Here is a 17,171-nt window from a genome sequence, read left to right as displayed (position 1 = left end):
AAATGAGGTAACTTCATTATGTTTATCTTTTTAAAAAATCATCTGCATTGAAAACTTGGGCCCAGCAACAGGAAGAAAGCACCATGTTCTAGATAGAAAGGTATCAGTTTGGTAGTAGAGTTAAATTTACATTTCCAACAAAAATTTTTTAACTTTCTGTTTATTTTCAAAATTAACAAATAATCAATATACAACATTTTTAAGTGGACTTACGAGAGGAATACACAAATAAATATTAAAACATAATTGAATGTAAGGTTAAAATTTTGGTATTGGCATATAAATAGACTGTCGGTTATGTCAGTGGCCCAGCACAGAAAAAAAAATACACACATATATATAACCGTATATATGATAATGTAATCAGAATTTAATAGAAAAGAATTATTCAGTAAATGGAAAGACTGGAACAAATGGTCAATTACTTGAGGTAGAAAAACATAATCTTTAGAGACCTCATAATGAGTATTATAATTGTAGATGGATTCAAGAGTTAAGTGAGAAATCTAAACCACAAAAAAGTAGAAGAAAAGTAAGTAGATGTTTATTGTACTGTTGAGCTGAGTAGGAGGACTTCATATTAAAGCAGTAGAAGATATTAATAGAATTGACTATGTAAAATTTGTGAAATTGTGGGATGTCAAAGAACAGCATAATATGAAAGCCAGGTATATTGTGGTAAATGGAAATGTTTCTCTAATAATGTAACTGGAGAAATTAAAGTTTAGAAAGAGTAGCTTGCTTAAAGTCTCCATAGTGACAAATTTGAACACAGGTCTGTCAGACTTAAAACCTCTTATTTCATTAAGGAATACAACATAGCTGTTAAAATGCTGTTTATGAGGAAAACCTTTGCAAAATTTTAAAATTGATTGCTATAGGCAATAGAATTATGGGTTTTTCTTCTTTCATTTATGTTCTCAAATTTGCATTAGTATTATGATTGGATAAGTAAATCAATTCTTGAAAAATAGGTGTGAAGTAAGAAATGACTTGTGGGGGAATTTGACTTTGACTTGTTATCCTAGCACCTAAAGAAGTAATGGATGAGAACCCAAGGGCTGAATATGCACATAGTTACATCTGATGTTTAAGAAGTTGTGGGCCTTTTGTTCATCTCTACTAATTAGTTTTGTAGACTTGAGCACCTATACTTTATTTCAAAGACTGTTCTGAATGATTTGCTGTAAATGACACTTTTCAGTATTTGCTCCTTTTTAACTTCAGACTTTATTCAAATGGATAACAGTGATTTCTGGAATTTTTATTTCATTTATGCTCTATATTCAGAAATTTAAGTGAATACATTACCCCCTTATTTCCCAATTAAATTCATTTAGCAGGCAGTTAAAATGAAGCACTACTTAGAGATATTTCGAATCCTTTAATCTGTGAGCTAAATCTTCCTTTTTTTTTTTTTAACTCTTAAACCTAATTTGTTGTTGTTATTTTTGTTGTTTTGAGACAGAGTCTTGCTCTGTTGCCCAGGCTGGAGTGCAGTGGCGTGATCTCACCTCACAGTAACCTCTGTCTCCCGGGTTCAAGCTCTTCTGCTGCCTCAGCCTCCCATGTAGCTGGGATTATAGGCGCCTACCACCTTGGCAGCTAATTTTTGTATTTTTAGTAGAAATGAGGTTTCACCATGTTAGCCAGGCTGGTCTGGAACTCTTGACCTCCAGTAATTTGCCCACCTCAGCCTCCCAAAGTGCTGGGATTACAGGTGTGAGTCACTGTACCCACCAAACTAATTATTCTTATTAATATGTAGTTTATTTGTTAATTCACCAACCTGTGTCAGTCATCTACTAATTGCTAGCCATCATTATCAGCTCTTAGGCTAATCAGATAACAAAATAAAATCCTGCCCATATGAAGTTTATTATGTTGTAGTAGGAGGAAGCAGGAAATAAGCAATGAATATAGTAAATAAATATGTCTGGTAATAAGTGATAGATGAAGAGCAAATATAAAGCTGAATAAAAGGGGATCAGGAGTTATGGGTGATGGCAGGGGTTGTATTGCTATTTTCAGTGGGCTGGTTAGGTTAGGCTTTATTCAGAAGGTAGCAGACATCTGAGAAACGACTTGGAAAGGGATAAGGGAATTAGCCATATGTGGAGAAAGACTGCGTGAAGAGGGAACAGCCAGTGCAAACCTAAGTTTGGAGCATGTCTGGTGTGTTGGAAGAACAGGAGATTGGAGTGGCTGGAGCAGGTCAAGGCGAGAAGTAGCAGGTAAGGTCAGAGATAATAGGAGACAAGTTTCTACAGGGCCGTCTTAGGCTGAGGTATCAGGAAGTTGGTGTTTATTCTGAATGAAATGAAGAGCATTGCAGTTTTGAACAGAGGAGCGATGTTGTAGGGCAACCAGTTAGGATGCTTTTGAAATCTTCCTAGAAGAGGTTGCATTTGAACTGATCCTAGAGGATAAAAAAGAATTTGCCAAGTGAAAAAAAGAGTAGAGATTTGCTTTAGTAAGCCTTATTTAAGAGTAATTGCTATCACTATACTTACAAAAATAAATGTACTTTAAAATGAAAGTCATATATGCTTCTTGATTTTAGGTTAAATTATAATATCCTATAAAGAATTTATCCCTTTGTGTCCCCTTATCTGTTTAACCATGCTCATTTTAAAAATTGATGTTCTAGTTTAATAAAATTTACGGACTTCCAATAATCGAAGAGTCATTTCCTTTTTACTCAAAAATTTAATTGGTCTCGTACTAATTTCTTTAGAAAGTGAATAATTGCCATTTGCCATTCTGCCATAAAACTATAAATTAAATTGAACCATCTTGTATATCTTATTATTAAGGAAGATTTATTTACATACTTTTTAAATTTAAAAGGCTCTATACTCAGGTTTGAGAAACATAAGACAGTTTTTGTCTTTAAGGTACTTAAGATCTGATAGGAGAGATAGACATTTTCCAAATGGTATTATAAAAGAAAATGTGAGTTCATCGAATGTGAGTCCTAGCTCATCCTTCTGTCTTTATAAAAATTATCTACCTGTTTGATATGGTCAAGGCTTCCTCACATTCAACCTCTTCAGTTGTGCAAATACTGAACTATACTTATATTTTCTTCTCTAAATCCTATGGTTAGAAAGTTTGAACCACCACCTTATTACCTGGGAATCTACATATGTTCTTTCTGTATGTCACATCTTTTAGTGCTGTTACACAAGTTTGTAAATGTTTGAGAGCCAGGACTCTGCTAAGTACCTTTTCCTTCAGAATATAGTCATAGTATAGATAGCCAATAGTTACTTGGTAGCTAAGCATTACAAATGATACTGTGGAATATAGTGTTAGCTATAAATATATTTCACCTAATTCTGGAAAATGTTGCTTGAAAATTTGACTGTAAAGTAACTTTGAAAAGGTTATTCTTATTATTTTTTTTCAATTGGCTTCCAAAATGAAAATGGATTTAATCCCAGTTTAGGTCAAAGATTCAGTAAAACCTGTGTTTAAGAAGCAGTAACATTTTCTTTTAAGAGAAGTAGTTTTTGCTTATAAAATGCTTCATCATCTCTGATTTTTAGATGGTCTTTATAACAAATTTATCTTAAAAATTCGGACCTATATACTAATGCTCAATCATCATTAAGAAACGTGTCTTGATATATTATTTCCAACAATCATATTTTCACACCTGAACACTGTTAGTTTCCTAAAATTCGACATTTTGATTTGGTTAGAGTTAAAGTACATCTTGGTAATACTGTCAATGTTTATGTGGCATGTCATCACTTATTTTCTTACAACGGACAGGTGAGTCTGAGATGTGAATGATCCTTGGTGTTTGGATAAGATGATTTTAGTTCTCATTTGGCAGGAAAATTGACGTCTGTCGTTTTTGTGTGATTCTTGCATTAAATACGTTTGGAGCCAAAGCATTGGAGGATGTCTTTTACCAGGCCATTCATGGGCATGAAGAAAATGTATCAGGGGCAAGGCTATGATTGAAACTTACTGAGTGTCTGTTAAATTGTTATATAACCAACTTAAGCCTAAATATGCTAATTCACGACTGTCATACCTTGTCTTAGAAATTCCCAAGTGTTGCAGTAGATTGTTGCATAGAACTTACATGCTAACAGCAAGAGAAATACTGTATCAGAATATAAAATTATTGCTGTGATAAAAGAACATACAAGCATAGTGTAATTATTCTTTGAAATATTATTGCTTAGGAACCTGTAAAGGCTATATATGTCCTCACCAGGCCCAAAGATTCTTTGGGGGTTTGGGGTGGGGGCAGTGCGGTGCAGAGTGGCTGGAAATATAGTATGAGCCAAACATTTATTGGATGTGAATAATATAAGCAATACTGAGATTCTTTATAATACAACCAATATATTTATGTTTTACCAACTTTAGGGCATAATTACTGGGCTCTGTACCTTGGTTAAGTAGTAGTTTGTATATATATTTAGTTTTCTTTAAGGCTGAATTCAAGTGAGAAACCTAGTGCTAATTACCCAATGTAGATGGCAGTCACTGTTAGAAAAAAAAAAAGCCTGTATTAGAAGATCATCTGTAGGTTAACAATGTGCCTGCAGATCAGTCAACATATATTTATTGAGCACCTTCTTTGTCCATAAGTTACCAGTATAGAAAATAAGTAGAGTAGTAATTTAGATGGAAGAGGACATTTTCGGCTAGAGTCAATGTATCAAGCTTTGGGACAGAAGATAAACTTCAGTCAAATCTTGAATGATGATTAGAATGAATGAGTTGAAAGGGAAAGCTAATGGATTCTAAATAAGGAATCATTATACAGGTGTTTGGCAAGATTCCAGGTTTAATTATTATTTTTTAATAATGCAAATGATGTATTCCTTTGTCTTCACTTGCTACAAAGATATTTTTAAATATCATTCTGCCTGTCAGATTTAGAGTGTTCAAGTGTTACTGGTTAACGAAAAGTACACCGGGTTCCAGTTTTAAGTGCCTTTGTAAGAAAAACTATTTCGTAGACAGCTTTTAAGGAAATAACATATAAATGCTTTAGGTTTTTAAAGAGCGCTAGCCAGAGAGTAAAGAAATCTGAGCTTTAATCCTAGCTTCATGCCTTACTTTGTGATTTTTGGACAGGTCATTTAACTCCATTTGCCTACTTACAAAGTGAGAATGATAGTGCCTGACTTATTTTAGGTGAAACAATGTTTTTATTCAGTACTTTAAAGACTTTTAACTAGAAGCCGTGTATATCAGAAAGCATCTTTATTTTTACCAGCACATGACAAATTGGAATATATGAATTCTTAAAAGGTGATAATTTAAGAAAATTAATTTCCAGATTACATTTATTTTCCTTCTTTTTCTTGGTAGCGGATACTCTGTTTTCAAGGAAGCTGAACGGGAAATACAGACTTGAGCGACTTGTTCCAACTGCTGTGTATCAGCACATGAAAATGCATAAACGAATTCTTGGACACTTGTCATCTGTGTACTGTGTAACTTTTGATCGAACTGGCAGACGGATATTTACTGTAAGTAATTTATAAAGTATTATTTATTTTCATATATGTAATTGAGGAAATTTTGCTTATAGGTGAACTTGAAGTAAAATCTTGGTTTTTTCTTTTAATAGGAAACTGGAAATTCAGGTGGTTTCACTTACTCTAACAGAAGAGTTTAGTTAAATTTGGACTTTATCCAAATTCAGAAAGTTTCTAAACGACATGTTGCAGCACAAAGTTATAATATGCTTGTGCATCATGAATAAGTATAGTTCTCAACATATATCAAATACAGTTTGACATTTTGCAAAATGTCATAAAATAACTTTAATTTTAAACCAAGGACATTTCCTAAGTATGTTGAGAGATTATTAAATGTGCCTTTTTATAATTGTATGAGATTATTAAATATACCTTTTTATATTATCTGTAGAAAACCACTTGCTTGTCTATGAGAAATTTCCCTTAAAATAGTGATTTAAAAAAAGCTAAAAGATTCTGAGCATATCTAATACTCTTATTATCTGTTATTCTTAACACTTCATTCTTCAAAATATCTGATGTTGTGTTTAAAGAACTTCTTTAGGTTTATATATTTGTTATCATTTCTTGTAACCTGTAGAATGGAGAAAAGCAAAGCTTTCGAGCTTTATTTTAAGTGAGAAAATTACTTTTGGAAATATTTTATTTTCAGGTGCCTTAACATCTACATTCATTAAGCATAATACTACACTATTGTGATGATATTTATTATTAAACACTACCCTGTGGGCTGAAGGTATGCATTCGTTCACAAGGTTTTTAATTTCTTTTGAAATCAGAAAATTTGAAATGGAAGTTAAATGGAAATTTTCCTGTCTTTGAAGAGAGCAGCTGTGAATTTTACATAGTTATGACAATTATAGATTCCTCTTTTTAGTGAATTTGCTTGTAAACTGAGACCTATTTATACCTACTACTTCTCCTCTACCCATACACCCAGTCATCTGTAAAACAGCTAAATAGCAGGATGTAGCAATGCATTTTTATACTTTTCTTTTCCCTTGACTCTAATCTACCTCAGGCATTTGCAGATCACTTCTTACATCAGAATTTTCCCCCTTTACCTTCTCTTGTATCAAGTATTATTTTCAGAGTGGAAAATAGGCATCTCTATATTTGCTGAAGTGCCTACCAACAGTAGTAATTTGCTTTCAAATAGTAATTGAAAATTAATTTAGCCATTCAACTTTAATATGGTTATATTCAAATTCACCTCTAAAACCTAAAGTAAATTTGGTTTTCTTATGTTTGAAAGAATTCTTTCAAAACAGTAATAAATTAAAATAATGAAAAGGGGCATTACATTGTGTTTTGTATTACATTTTGGTCAGTATAAAGTTATGCCATTGTAAAGAACCTTGCAGGAAGTCTTTCTTTAAAAATGATAGGGATTGTAAGCATTTGTTTGTCATATTTTATGAAGCATTTTACATGTTTTGATATTAATTAGACATATAATCTTCTGAAATTTCTTTAGGGAGAATACAGTGAAATAGTGTGCTTTTTGCTATCTGATGAGTCTGATAGGTATGGACTGGAAGAGCTTTTTGAACCAGGGTTCAGCATGCTACTGCCTGTGTGTCAAACCCAGTTTATTTTTTCTTATAAATGCAATTTTATTGAAACACAGGCATATTCAGTTGTTTATATGTTGTCTATGGTTGCCTGTGCACTACAACGGCAGAGTTGAGTAGTTTTGACTGAGAACATATGGCGTGCAAAGCCTAAAATATTTATTTGGCTCTGTACAGAAAAAAAATGCTGTCCTTTTCTAGACATTTGATTATTTCTTTTAAGGGCACGTGATTTAGAGAACAGGAATAATATGTGAAGAGGAAGCTGTTTCTTGGTTATTTCTTTAGTTGAAAGCACATCAATTAAGGGAAGAAAAGTAGCGCTGTGCTATTTTATATGGTCTTACCAAAAGTCTAAAGATGTTTATTTTTTAAGAATGTGATAGAATTTGTTAATTGTGCCAAATTCAGTCTCATTTGTAATTTTTTACTGGTGATTTGTAGTTGCAGATTTCAGAACGTTACCTTATAATAAGAGATACAAAGATATGAGGGCACTGTTTTTTAAAAAAATTCTTGTATTTTTATTATTTTCACTTCAAGTGGTGGTAGGGTACACATATGTCCACTATTCATATTATTCTTTAATAAAGTGGGCACTGAGTGTTTTTTTCATTTCACTAGGCACACACTAGACACTCGTCCTTTGGAAATCAGTCTTGAAAATACATAGAATCAGCCTTTAAGATAGTAGATCATGATTGACCGGTGAAACACTCCTGTGCGAGAACATACTGTTATTATTTTTGGAGATAACAATTTGGTAATGGACTAATCAATATTTCCTTTTTATATAATTGGTATTTTAAGACCTTGCAGATTTATTTCTAAGATATTTGTATATATATATTTGAAAACTTTTTCCAAGGGATTAATTCTCTTGAGTCCTTTCTGAACAGGATAGCTGGAGGCATAGAGTACTGTGGTTAAAAGCATCAACTTTGACATCAGAGGGCTTTTAGTCACAGCTTTACGACTTCTACTAGTGAAACTGACAGATTACCTCACCTCTTTAATCTCCAGTTTTCTCATCTCCTAAAGAGAGAGGGGAGTAGATAATAATAGTACCAACCACATAGGATTTTTGTGGGATTACGTGAATTAATGTGTATAGTTAGTACTGAACAAAATATACAGTAAGCAGTCATTAGATTTTCCCTGCTGCTACTTATAGATTTTAGTAAATTTCATCTTTGATTTTTTTATCCAAATCTTATTTATAAATAGTATACAAGAATTAAAAAGGAAATCATTGTAATTGATAATTGATATTCTGTATTAGGAAAACGTATCATTATTTTGTACTATAGTATTTTAAGAATGGGTGCTTTCCTAATTATATTAATGAGAAAAACCCAAGGAGGGAAATAGCATAATTGCCAAGTCAGATTTTGTTCCCTAATTCTCTCTTAGCCTTTTAATGTTTTTTACTTGGTTTTAAAATCATTTCCTTAAGTAACATTTACCAGAGAAAAGCAGAGTTAATGAATTCTCACAACTAAGGCACTCAAAAGTACATGGAACACCATATAAAAAGCAGAGTTTTCCCCCCATTTCAGAAACATAAAATGTCTCTCTGATTCTAATTAATATTGTATAATAAAGAAAATGAGTTTATGCATTCCTTTAATGAACTTCAGAGTTTTATGAACCAGCTACTGTTCTAAGCCGTTGGGATATAGAATTGAAAGTAGTATTTATTCTTTGAGAGTTCACAGATGGTAAACAAACAATATTGATATAATGTGATAAAACCTTGGCAGGAGGTATACGAGGCGCTGAGACAGCATAGGAGATAGGTATCTAATCCAACCTTGTGGTAGGAGATGGTAAGGGAAATTTACTAGAGTAATAACAGCTTGGTAACTTTAGGAGTTGAATTGGATATTGCACACTTAGGGAAAGGCATTTACAGACTTGGGGAGAATGTAACATGCAATTGTGTATTAATGGATGTGGCATAGAATAAATATGGCTCATCATAAAGAGCTAGAGATATTGGTGTGGTACAAAATCAAGATACTTTTGTGACCTGCTAAATAGTGGATTTCTTTTCTGAAGGCAGTGGAGAGCTAATGATTGATTTGGTTAGAAGAGTGAGTAGAATTTCTCTTTTCATTGAACCCTTTGGCATTATTGTAGAAGATGGATTCAAACTAACTCTATATACAGAGAAATTGGCAAAAAGATTCTGGCAGTGATCTATAAAAAAAGTCAGGGATTAAACAGTCACAGTGGGATGGAATTGACAGATTAAAAATAGGATTTGTAAGACTCAAGAGACTGATTTGTATGTTGGGAGAGAGATGGAAGAGTATAGGATGACATATTTTTAACTTCTGTCATTTAGGAAGTCCTGTAATTTACTGTGGTAGGAATTTAAGGGGAGAAGTTTGTGAAGGTGAAACATGTTGACTTGGAGATATCTATGTGGAAAGCCAAATAGAAATGCCCAGTAGGCAGTGGGAACTCAGAGATTTAGGTTAGAAGATTTAGCTTAGGAATCATTCAGCTTGGAAAATGGAATACATTATCTCGTATGTATCTAAAATGAGAAGACTGAAACTTCAGCTTTTAAAGCAGACAAAAGAAGAGTCAATAATGGAGACCGTGAAGCTGCCTGAGAGGCTAGGGGGGAAAAAAACAAAGTCTGATATCTTAGAAGCCAGGAGACTAGAATTTCATGAAAGGCAGAAACCTAAAGTAAGATTAGTACTCTAAAACATCCTTTGGGTTTGTCAAGGTAATTGATGACTGCTATGGTCTGAATGTTTCTGTCGCCTCAAAATTATTGTGTTGAAACCTAATCCCCAGTGTGGTGGTATTAAGAGGTGAAGGCTTTAGGAGATGAGGTCTCAAAAATGGAGCCCTAGGGCCAGGCGCGGTGGCTCAAGCCTGTAATCCCAGCACTTTGGGAGGCCAAGATGGGCGGATCACGAGGTCAGGAGATCGAGACCATCCTGGCTAACCTGGTGAAACCCCGTCTCTACTAAAAAATACAAAAACCTAGCTGGGCGAGGTGGCGGGCGCCTGTAGTCCCAGCTACTCGGGAGGCTGAGGCGGGAGAATGGTGTGAACCTGGGGAGGTGGAACTTGCAGTAAGCTGAGATCCGGCCACTGCACTCCAGCCTGGGCGACAGAGTGAGACTCCGTCTCAAAAAAAAAAAAAGAAAAAAAAAATGGAGCCCTTGTGAATGGGATTAGTGCCCTTACAAAAGAGGCTCAAGGGAACCATGTGAAGACACAGCTAGAAGCACAAAGAGATCCTTTACCAGACACCACATCTACTGGCACTTTGGCCTTGGCCTTCCCAGCCTCCAGAACTGCGAGTAATAAAATTCTGTTTACAAATTAACAAGTGTCTAAGGTATTTTGTTATAGCAGCTCCAACAGACTAAGACCAAAAAATGTTCAGTTTAGCATTAGAGATAGGAATGAGATTGCAGTACACTGAAGAGGGAATGGGAATTGAAAAATTGAATACACTAAACTTTTGAAACTTGACAGTTAAAAGATGTGATAGACATTCAGAAGAATGTGGAGTACTGCCACTTAACTTTGTGCTTCTATTATATTGTATTTTCCTATTACATTCCAATGACAGATTTCTGTTTTCCTAATAAGTTGTGAGTTTTGTCTTTGTCTTTGTTATTGTTATTTTTTAGATCTGTAGTGCCTTGCAGAGTATCTGATGTATACAGGAGGCATACCACAAATGATGAATGAATCAAACAATTTGAGATATAAAAATGACTAATGTCCATTCTTGCAAAACATTTACCATCTGATAGGGGAAATACATACAAATATCTGTTAGATAAGTTCCTCTCTGCTACTGTACTTCAGGTACACTGATCCCTTGTACTTAAGACTTGTGAAGCCCATTTGTGACTTAAAGTCTTGCATTAGGACGTTGCCTGGGATTCCCTTCTCCAAAGTATTCATTCATGTGGCTCATTTTCTTTTTTTTTTTTTAATTAGCGGGTAGAGACCAGTAGAAGATCTTAGTTTGAAGATCTTGCAATATGTCCCCAAAAGATGCTAATCAATTAAAGAGCAAACATTGCAAATTTACAGGGGAAAAACTTTGGAAATACTAATGTAACCATGTTAACTTCACTAGCTCTGGGATGCGTTGACATTGTGTGTTCTCTGAAGTGGTGCACTGAGAAAAACACAGCTTCTTGTTTGTGGAATTACTGCAAAAGATAATATGACATGGATCTGGTCATGAAGAAACATTGACAGACCTATGTTTTGGGTCATCCTGCAGATTGTAAGGCCTGTATTCTTTATAACCTGCTGAGGACATGAAAGAGAAAGCCTAAGAAAGTATTCCAAATTGAAGGAGCCTGATGAGACATGCCAATTAAATATAATGTATATGGGTTTGTGGACCAAAAAGGAAAAGAGAACATTGTTGACAAAATAGTTGGCAAAATTTGAATGGGGCCTGTAGATTTGGTTGTTACCAGTATTGTTATTGGTAGTGTTATCAGTATTGATTTCCTAACTTACATAGGGAAATATGTTTTAGAAAAATACACACTGATATTTAGAGGTAATAGGGTATGAAGTCAGCAGCCTTGCTTTTAAATGGTTCAGAATAAAGATTAATGGTCATGGAGTTATGTTTGTATGTTATATGGAGAGAGAGGGAGGGAAGAAAGGTGGTGATGGAGATACGGGAAACATTTGTACTGTTCTTGAAACTTTTGTACGTTTGAAATTCACAGTTATTTTAAGTGCATAGGAGGTGGTATAGAAGCAATAGTGAGCATTTAGCATGTTTAATAATGGAAAAGAGGCAGAGTATGGTAATTTAGAGGACAATAAAGTGTAGGAAAACTGAGTTGAGAGGAAGAAACTACTAAGATAGCAAATTTGAAGATACGAGAGGAGATTGTTGATATGTAATGATTTTTAAGGAGGTGGGATGTATAAAATAGCAGTGTGGACTTTTTAGAAAGGTAGTTATTAGGTCTGCAATTAACAGATTCTACTTTTCAATATAAAATAGTCTATCTGATGAGAGTCTTGATTATGAAATGGGACTGGATTCTAGATATTAGTGATAAAGCTTGGCAATAGAAGAGTATTTGAAAGAGACAGAAAAAATGATTGCTGATTATGCTTAGCCTTCCAAGTAAATAGGAGATTCATGAATTTGTAGTGTTGTGGAATTAGTATGCTTATATTCCTTACCGTAATGCTTCTTGGCATCCTGGTAGCAGTATCAGAGCAAGTGATGGTTAGATTAGCGCCAGATTGGTCATTGGTAGTATAGATGAATAAAGGTCAAGAATGAAATAAGGCATGTGTTGAAATGTTTGACCCTGAGGTTTAGGCTGATTTGTAAGGGAAATGAAACACAGGTCTGATACATTGGTAAGAAAGAAAATAAATGACCCAGAAAAGAATTGAACTAAATTTAAATTGTACACAATTTTTAGTTTTGCTAGAAAAGCAGATTACTTTTTAGCTTGAATAGGTAAATGAAATTGTAGTAAATATGACAATGTAGACATTTTTGGTATTCATTTCTGCTGCTTATTCTAATGACAATCAGAGATGAGATCTCTGACTCATAAAGCCGTAAAGTAGCCTCAAGAGAAATTAAAATTCTCCTTGTTGACTCTGCCAGATAACAGGTTTTCAAGGAATGCCAAATTCTCGAAGATATTTTTAGTTAAAAAATCACATCATTTCTTTTATTTTCATGTCAAAGTAGTAATCTTTGTATGATTGATGCCTCTCTTTTAGGTATACAGGTGAATATTTTAATTTTAAGGTTTCTCAGGTTATCTGAACCAGAAGTAAACGGTTTCCCAGTGTATACGGTTTTCTGCTTGTGTTACTGAGCAAAGGGGGCTTGCTGCCCAGTGTGCTAGAAGCCAATACTATGACACTGGGTTTTTGAGAAAAGAAAAGCTTTATATTGAAAGTCAACTCCCAAGAAGACTCAGGGGTCAAGCTCAAATCTGTCTCCTCATGCTGGTTTCAAGGCAGTATTTTTATTAGAAGTTCAGTAGGGGTGAATTCTGAGATTAGTAGGTGTTTGTGGACAGAAGGGGGAGATCTGGAATGTCCTTGGATATGCACAGTTATCTCATTATGCTAACTAATGGGTCACATGAGCAAATTCTAGGGTAGTTAGTATGAAAAGTGGTAGATAGTCAGGCTTTGATGTCAGCAAGCTCATTCTGTGTAGATTCCATTGGCCATCTTGGTTCCAGCTGATTTCAGCCAGTTCTTCTATCTCTTAAGTAGAGGGAGTTTCAGTGTTTGGACAAGTTGTTTCTTAGCTGCCATCCTGCACACTCAAGAATGTTAGTCATTCGGTGTTAATCAATGTTAGTCATTGATTTCTTCAACTCTTTGGGGCATGATTTCACTAAGAAAATTCAACCATTCCTTGTCATTTATGCTGCTTCCTGCAAATGACTTTATTACTGAACAGAATTGTCCTCTCTTATTGTCTGCCTCATAGTTTTGCAACATCTGGGCCTAAATTGACTTCTTGGCCTTGCATAGAAAGGCCTGTAGTTCATTTATATAGTCAGAGTATCTGTAAATAAGCCATACCAAAAAGAGCTCTATCAAGTTGTTCTGAAACTTAGCTTTTCTTTAAATAAATAAATAGTTCAATTAGGCCTTTTGAAGCTTAACCTCTGGAAACTCATTAAATTATTAAAATTTGGGGGCATGGACTTTAGGTGCTGTTTGGTTTCTGCATCGAATTGAAATGATTCATGGCCCTGTGTCTGAAGTTGTTTGAAGTTTTCATGGCAGTACATAGGCCATTTTTTTCTGGATTTTGAGGAGAATTTTGATACTAAAGTGCATAACAGTAGAAAACCACGTCACAAAGACCTGTGGAACTTTTCTTCATGAGAACATTAAAGTCAAATGTGTTACTAGACATTGCCTAAGCTTTATGAAAAACGCCAATACAGACATTCCCTGTTTCATTGTCCCTTTCTTTATTGCATTTTGCAAATACTTTATTTTTTACAAATTGTGTGTTTGTGATAACCCTGAGTAAAGCAAGTCTGTCAGCACCGTTTTTCTAACAACATATGCTCAAGTCTTGTCTCACATTTCGGTACTTCTAACAATATTTCAAGCTTTTTCATTATTATTATAACTGTTAATGGTGATCTGTGATCTCTGATGTTCCTATTGTAAGTCTTTTAGGGTGCCATGAACTGTGCCCTTATAAGATGGTGAACTTAAAATCAATGAATGCTACATGTGTTCTGATTGCTCCAGCAACTGACCCTTCCCCATTTTTCTCTCCTTGGGCCTGCCTATTGAAATTAATCCAATTAATAACCCTACAATGGCCTCTTAGTGTTCAAGCGAGAGGAAGAGTCTCAGGTCTCTCACTTTAATTCAAAAGCTAGAAAAGCTAGAAAAGATTAAGGCAAGTGAGGAATGCATGTTCAAAGAGTTAGCCCAAGTTGTGAATGTAAAGGAAAAGTTCTTGAAGGAAATTAAATGTGCCACTCCAGCGAGCACACAAATCACGAGGAAGTTAAAGAGCTCATTGTTGATATAGAGAAAGTATAAGTGGTCTGTATAGGAGATCAAAACTAGCCACAATAGTCTTTTAAGCCAAAGGCTAATACAGAGCAAGACCCTAACTAATTCTGTGAAGGCTGAGAGATGAGGAAGCTACAGAAGAAAAGTTGGAGCTAGTAGAGGTTGGCTCATGAGGTTTAAGGAAAGAAGCCATCTCTGTAACATAAAAGTGCAAGGTGAAGCAGCAAGTGCTGATGAAGTAGTTGCCACAAATTATCCAAAAGATCTAGCTAAGATCATTGAAGAAAGTTGTTCCACTAAACAATAGATTCTCAATTACAGGTGAAACAGCTGTATATTGGAAAAATATGTCATCTGGACTTTCATAATTAGAGAGAAGTCAATGTCTGGCTTCAAAGCTTCAAAAAGCAGGCTGACTCTTTTGTTCCAGGCTAATGCAGCTAGTGACTTGAAGTTAAAACCAGTGTCCATTTACCATTTTGTAAATTCTAGGACCATAAGAATTATGCTAAATCTGCTTTGCTTGTGCTCTGTAAAGGGAACAACAAAGCCTGGATGATAGCATATCTTTTTATAGTGTGGTTTACTGAATATTTTAAGCCCACTGTTGATACCTACTGCTCAGAAAAAAAAAAAAAAGATTACTTTCAAGATGTTACTGATCATTAACAAGATGCCTGATCACCCAAGAACTCTGATGGAAATGTACAAGGAGATCAGTGTTGTTTTTATGCTTGCTGACAATACATTTATTCTGCAGCCTGTGGATCAAGGAGTAATTCTTGATTTTCAAGTCTTATTTAAGAAATACATTTCATGTGGCTATAGCTGTCATGGATAGTAATTCATTTGATGGATCTGGGCAAAGTACATCGAAAACCTCCTGTTTCACCTGTAATTGAGAATCAATTATTATCGCCATTCTAGATGCCATTAAGAACATTCGTGATTCTTGGGAGGAGGTCAAAATGTCAACATTAACAGGAGTTTGGAAGAAGTTGATTGCATCCCCCGTGGATGACTTTGAGAGGTTCAAGACTTGAGTGGTGGAAGTAACTGCAATAGCAAGAGAACTAAAATTAGTAGTGGAGCCTGAAGGTCTGACTGAATTGCTGCAATCTCATGATTAAACTTAAATGGGGGAGGAGTTGCTGCTTATGGATGAGCAAAGAAAGTAGTTTCTTAGGATGGAATTTGCTCCTGGTCAAGATGCTGTGAACATTGTTGAAATGAAAACAAAGGATGTGGAATATTACATGAACTCAGTTGGTAAACCAGTGGCTTGATTTGAGAGGGCTGAGTCCAATTTTGAAGTAAGTTCTACTGTGGGTAAAATGCTGTCAGATAGCATTCCATGCTGCAGAGAAATCTCTTGTGAAAGGAAGAGTCCAATGGATGCAACAGACTTCATTGTTGTCTTATTTTAAGAAGTTGTGACAGCTACCCCAACCTTCAGCAACTCCACTTTGATCAGCCAACAGCTGTCAACATCAAGGCAAAGCCCTCCACCAGCAAAAATATTACTACTCGCTGAAGTTTCAGTTAATTAGCATTTTTTAGCAATAAAGTATTTTTAAATTAATGTGTGCCCTTTTTTTTAGACATAATGATATTGCACACTTAATACACTGCAGCATAATGTAAATGTAACTCTTACAACTCTTGGAAACCAAAAAATTTGTGTGATTTGCTTCGTTGGAATACTTGCTTAATTGTGGTGGTCTGGAACTGAGCCTGCAGTATCTAGGAGGTATGACTGTATTTGTTTTTATTTGAGTCTTGCCTCTCAAACTTTTTATTTTGAAGAATGTTGAAGTTTTAAAGGTATTTACAAAATCAGAACTGTTTTTGGATATACAGAAAAAAATGCTAATTGCTTATAGTAAGAAATGCAGCTGCATGCTGAAGGGAAAAGTAATAGGTACCATTACCTCCATACTGTAAAAGTACTAGAAGAAATAACAGTGGTTACAGAGTAAATGTCTGATGCTGTTTTCTTCCTTCGTCCTAAAGTGCAGAAGCGTGTTGACTGTTTTTTAAGGCACATTTCTTTATCATAATATGTGTGGTTTTTTTCAGGTGTGGCAGTAGGCTAAGCTAATTTTTAGAGTACTTGAAGCCAAATTCTTAGGATTGGGAAAATGTAAATTTTGTTTAATTCCCACCCTTTCTCAACACACGTTCTCATAAATAATATGTATGCTGTTGTGTTTTCAAGTATAGAGATGTACTCTTTTAGCTTCCTTGGCTTCATCCTTTGATGACAAGATTGTCTTGACTTAAAAAAAATCCCGTAAATTTGGTGTCTCATTGTTTTGGGATTTAAATAAGCTAAAGGCTATACAGATTTTCTTGAGATTTTTCTAGCTTATGCTAAGTTTGATATAAACAAATGATAATATTAATGAGCACTCTTTCACAGTAATTATGACCATTTTACATTATTGAAAAATGAGGTTGGGTGTGGTGTCTCATGCCTATAATCCCAGCAATTTGGGAGGCTGAGACAGACAGATCACTTGAGGTCAGGAGTTTG

General features: G+C 34.8%; 1 protein-coding gene across 1 annotated transcript in view; it reads left to right on the top strand.

The window, feature by feature from the left end:
- PHIP (PHIP subunit of CUL4-Ring ligase complex) overlaps positions 1-17,171 on the top strand; it is a 140,615-nt gene that overhangs the window by 37,774 nt on the left and 85,670 nt on the right. The window contains 1 exon segment of the mRNA XM_017890728.1: positions 5,344-5,504. Within this exon segment, the coding sequence (XP_017746217.1) occupies positions 5,344-5,504 (161 nt within the window).

Source organism: Rhinopithecus bieti, unplaced genomic scaffold, assembly GCF_001698545.2.
Source record: "Rhinopithecus bieti isolate Rb0 unplaced genomic scaffold, ASM169854v2 scaffold_20307, whole genome shotgun sequence".
Taxonomy (NCBI): domain Eukaryota; kingdom Metazoa; phylum Chordata; class Mammalia; order Primates; family Cercopithecidae; genus Rhinopithecus; species Rhinopithecus bieti.
The sequence above is the reverse complement of the archived record's forward strand: the minus strand, read 5'-3'. Positions and strand labels throughout refer to the sequence as shown.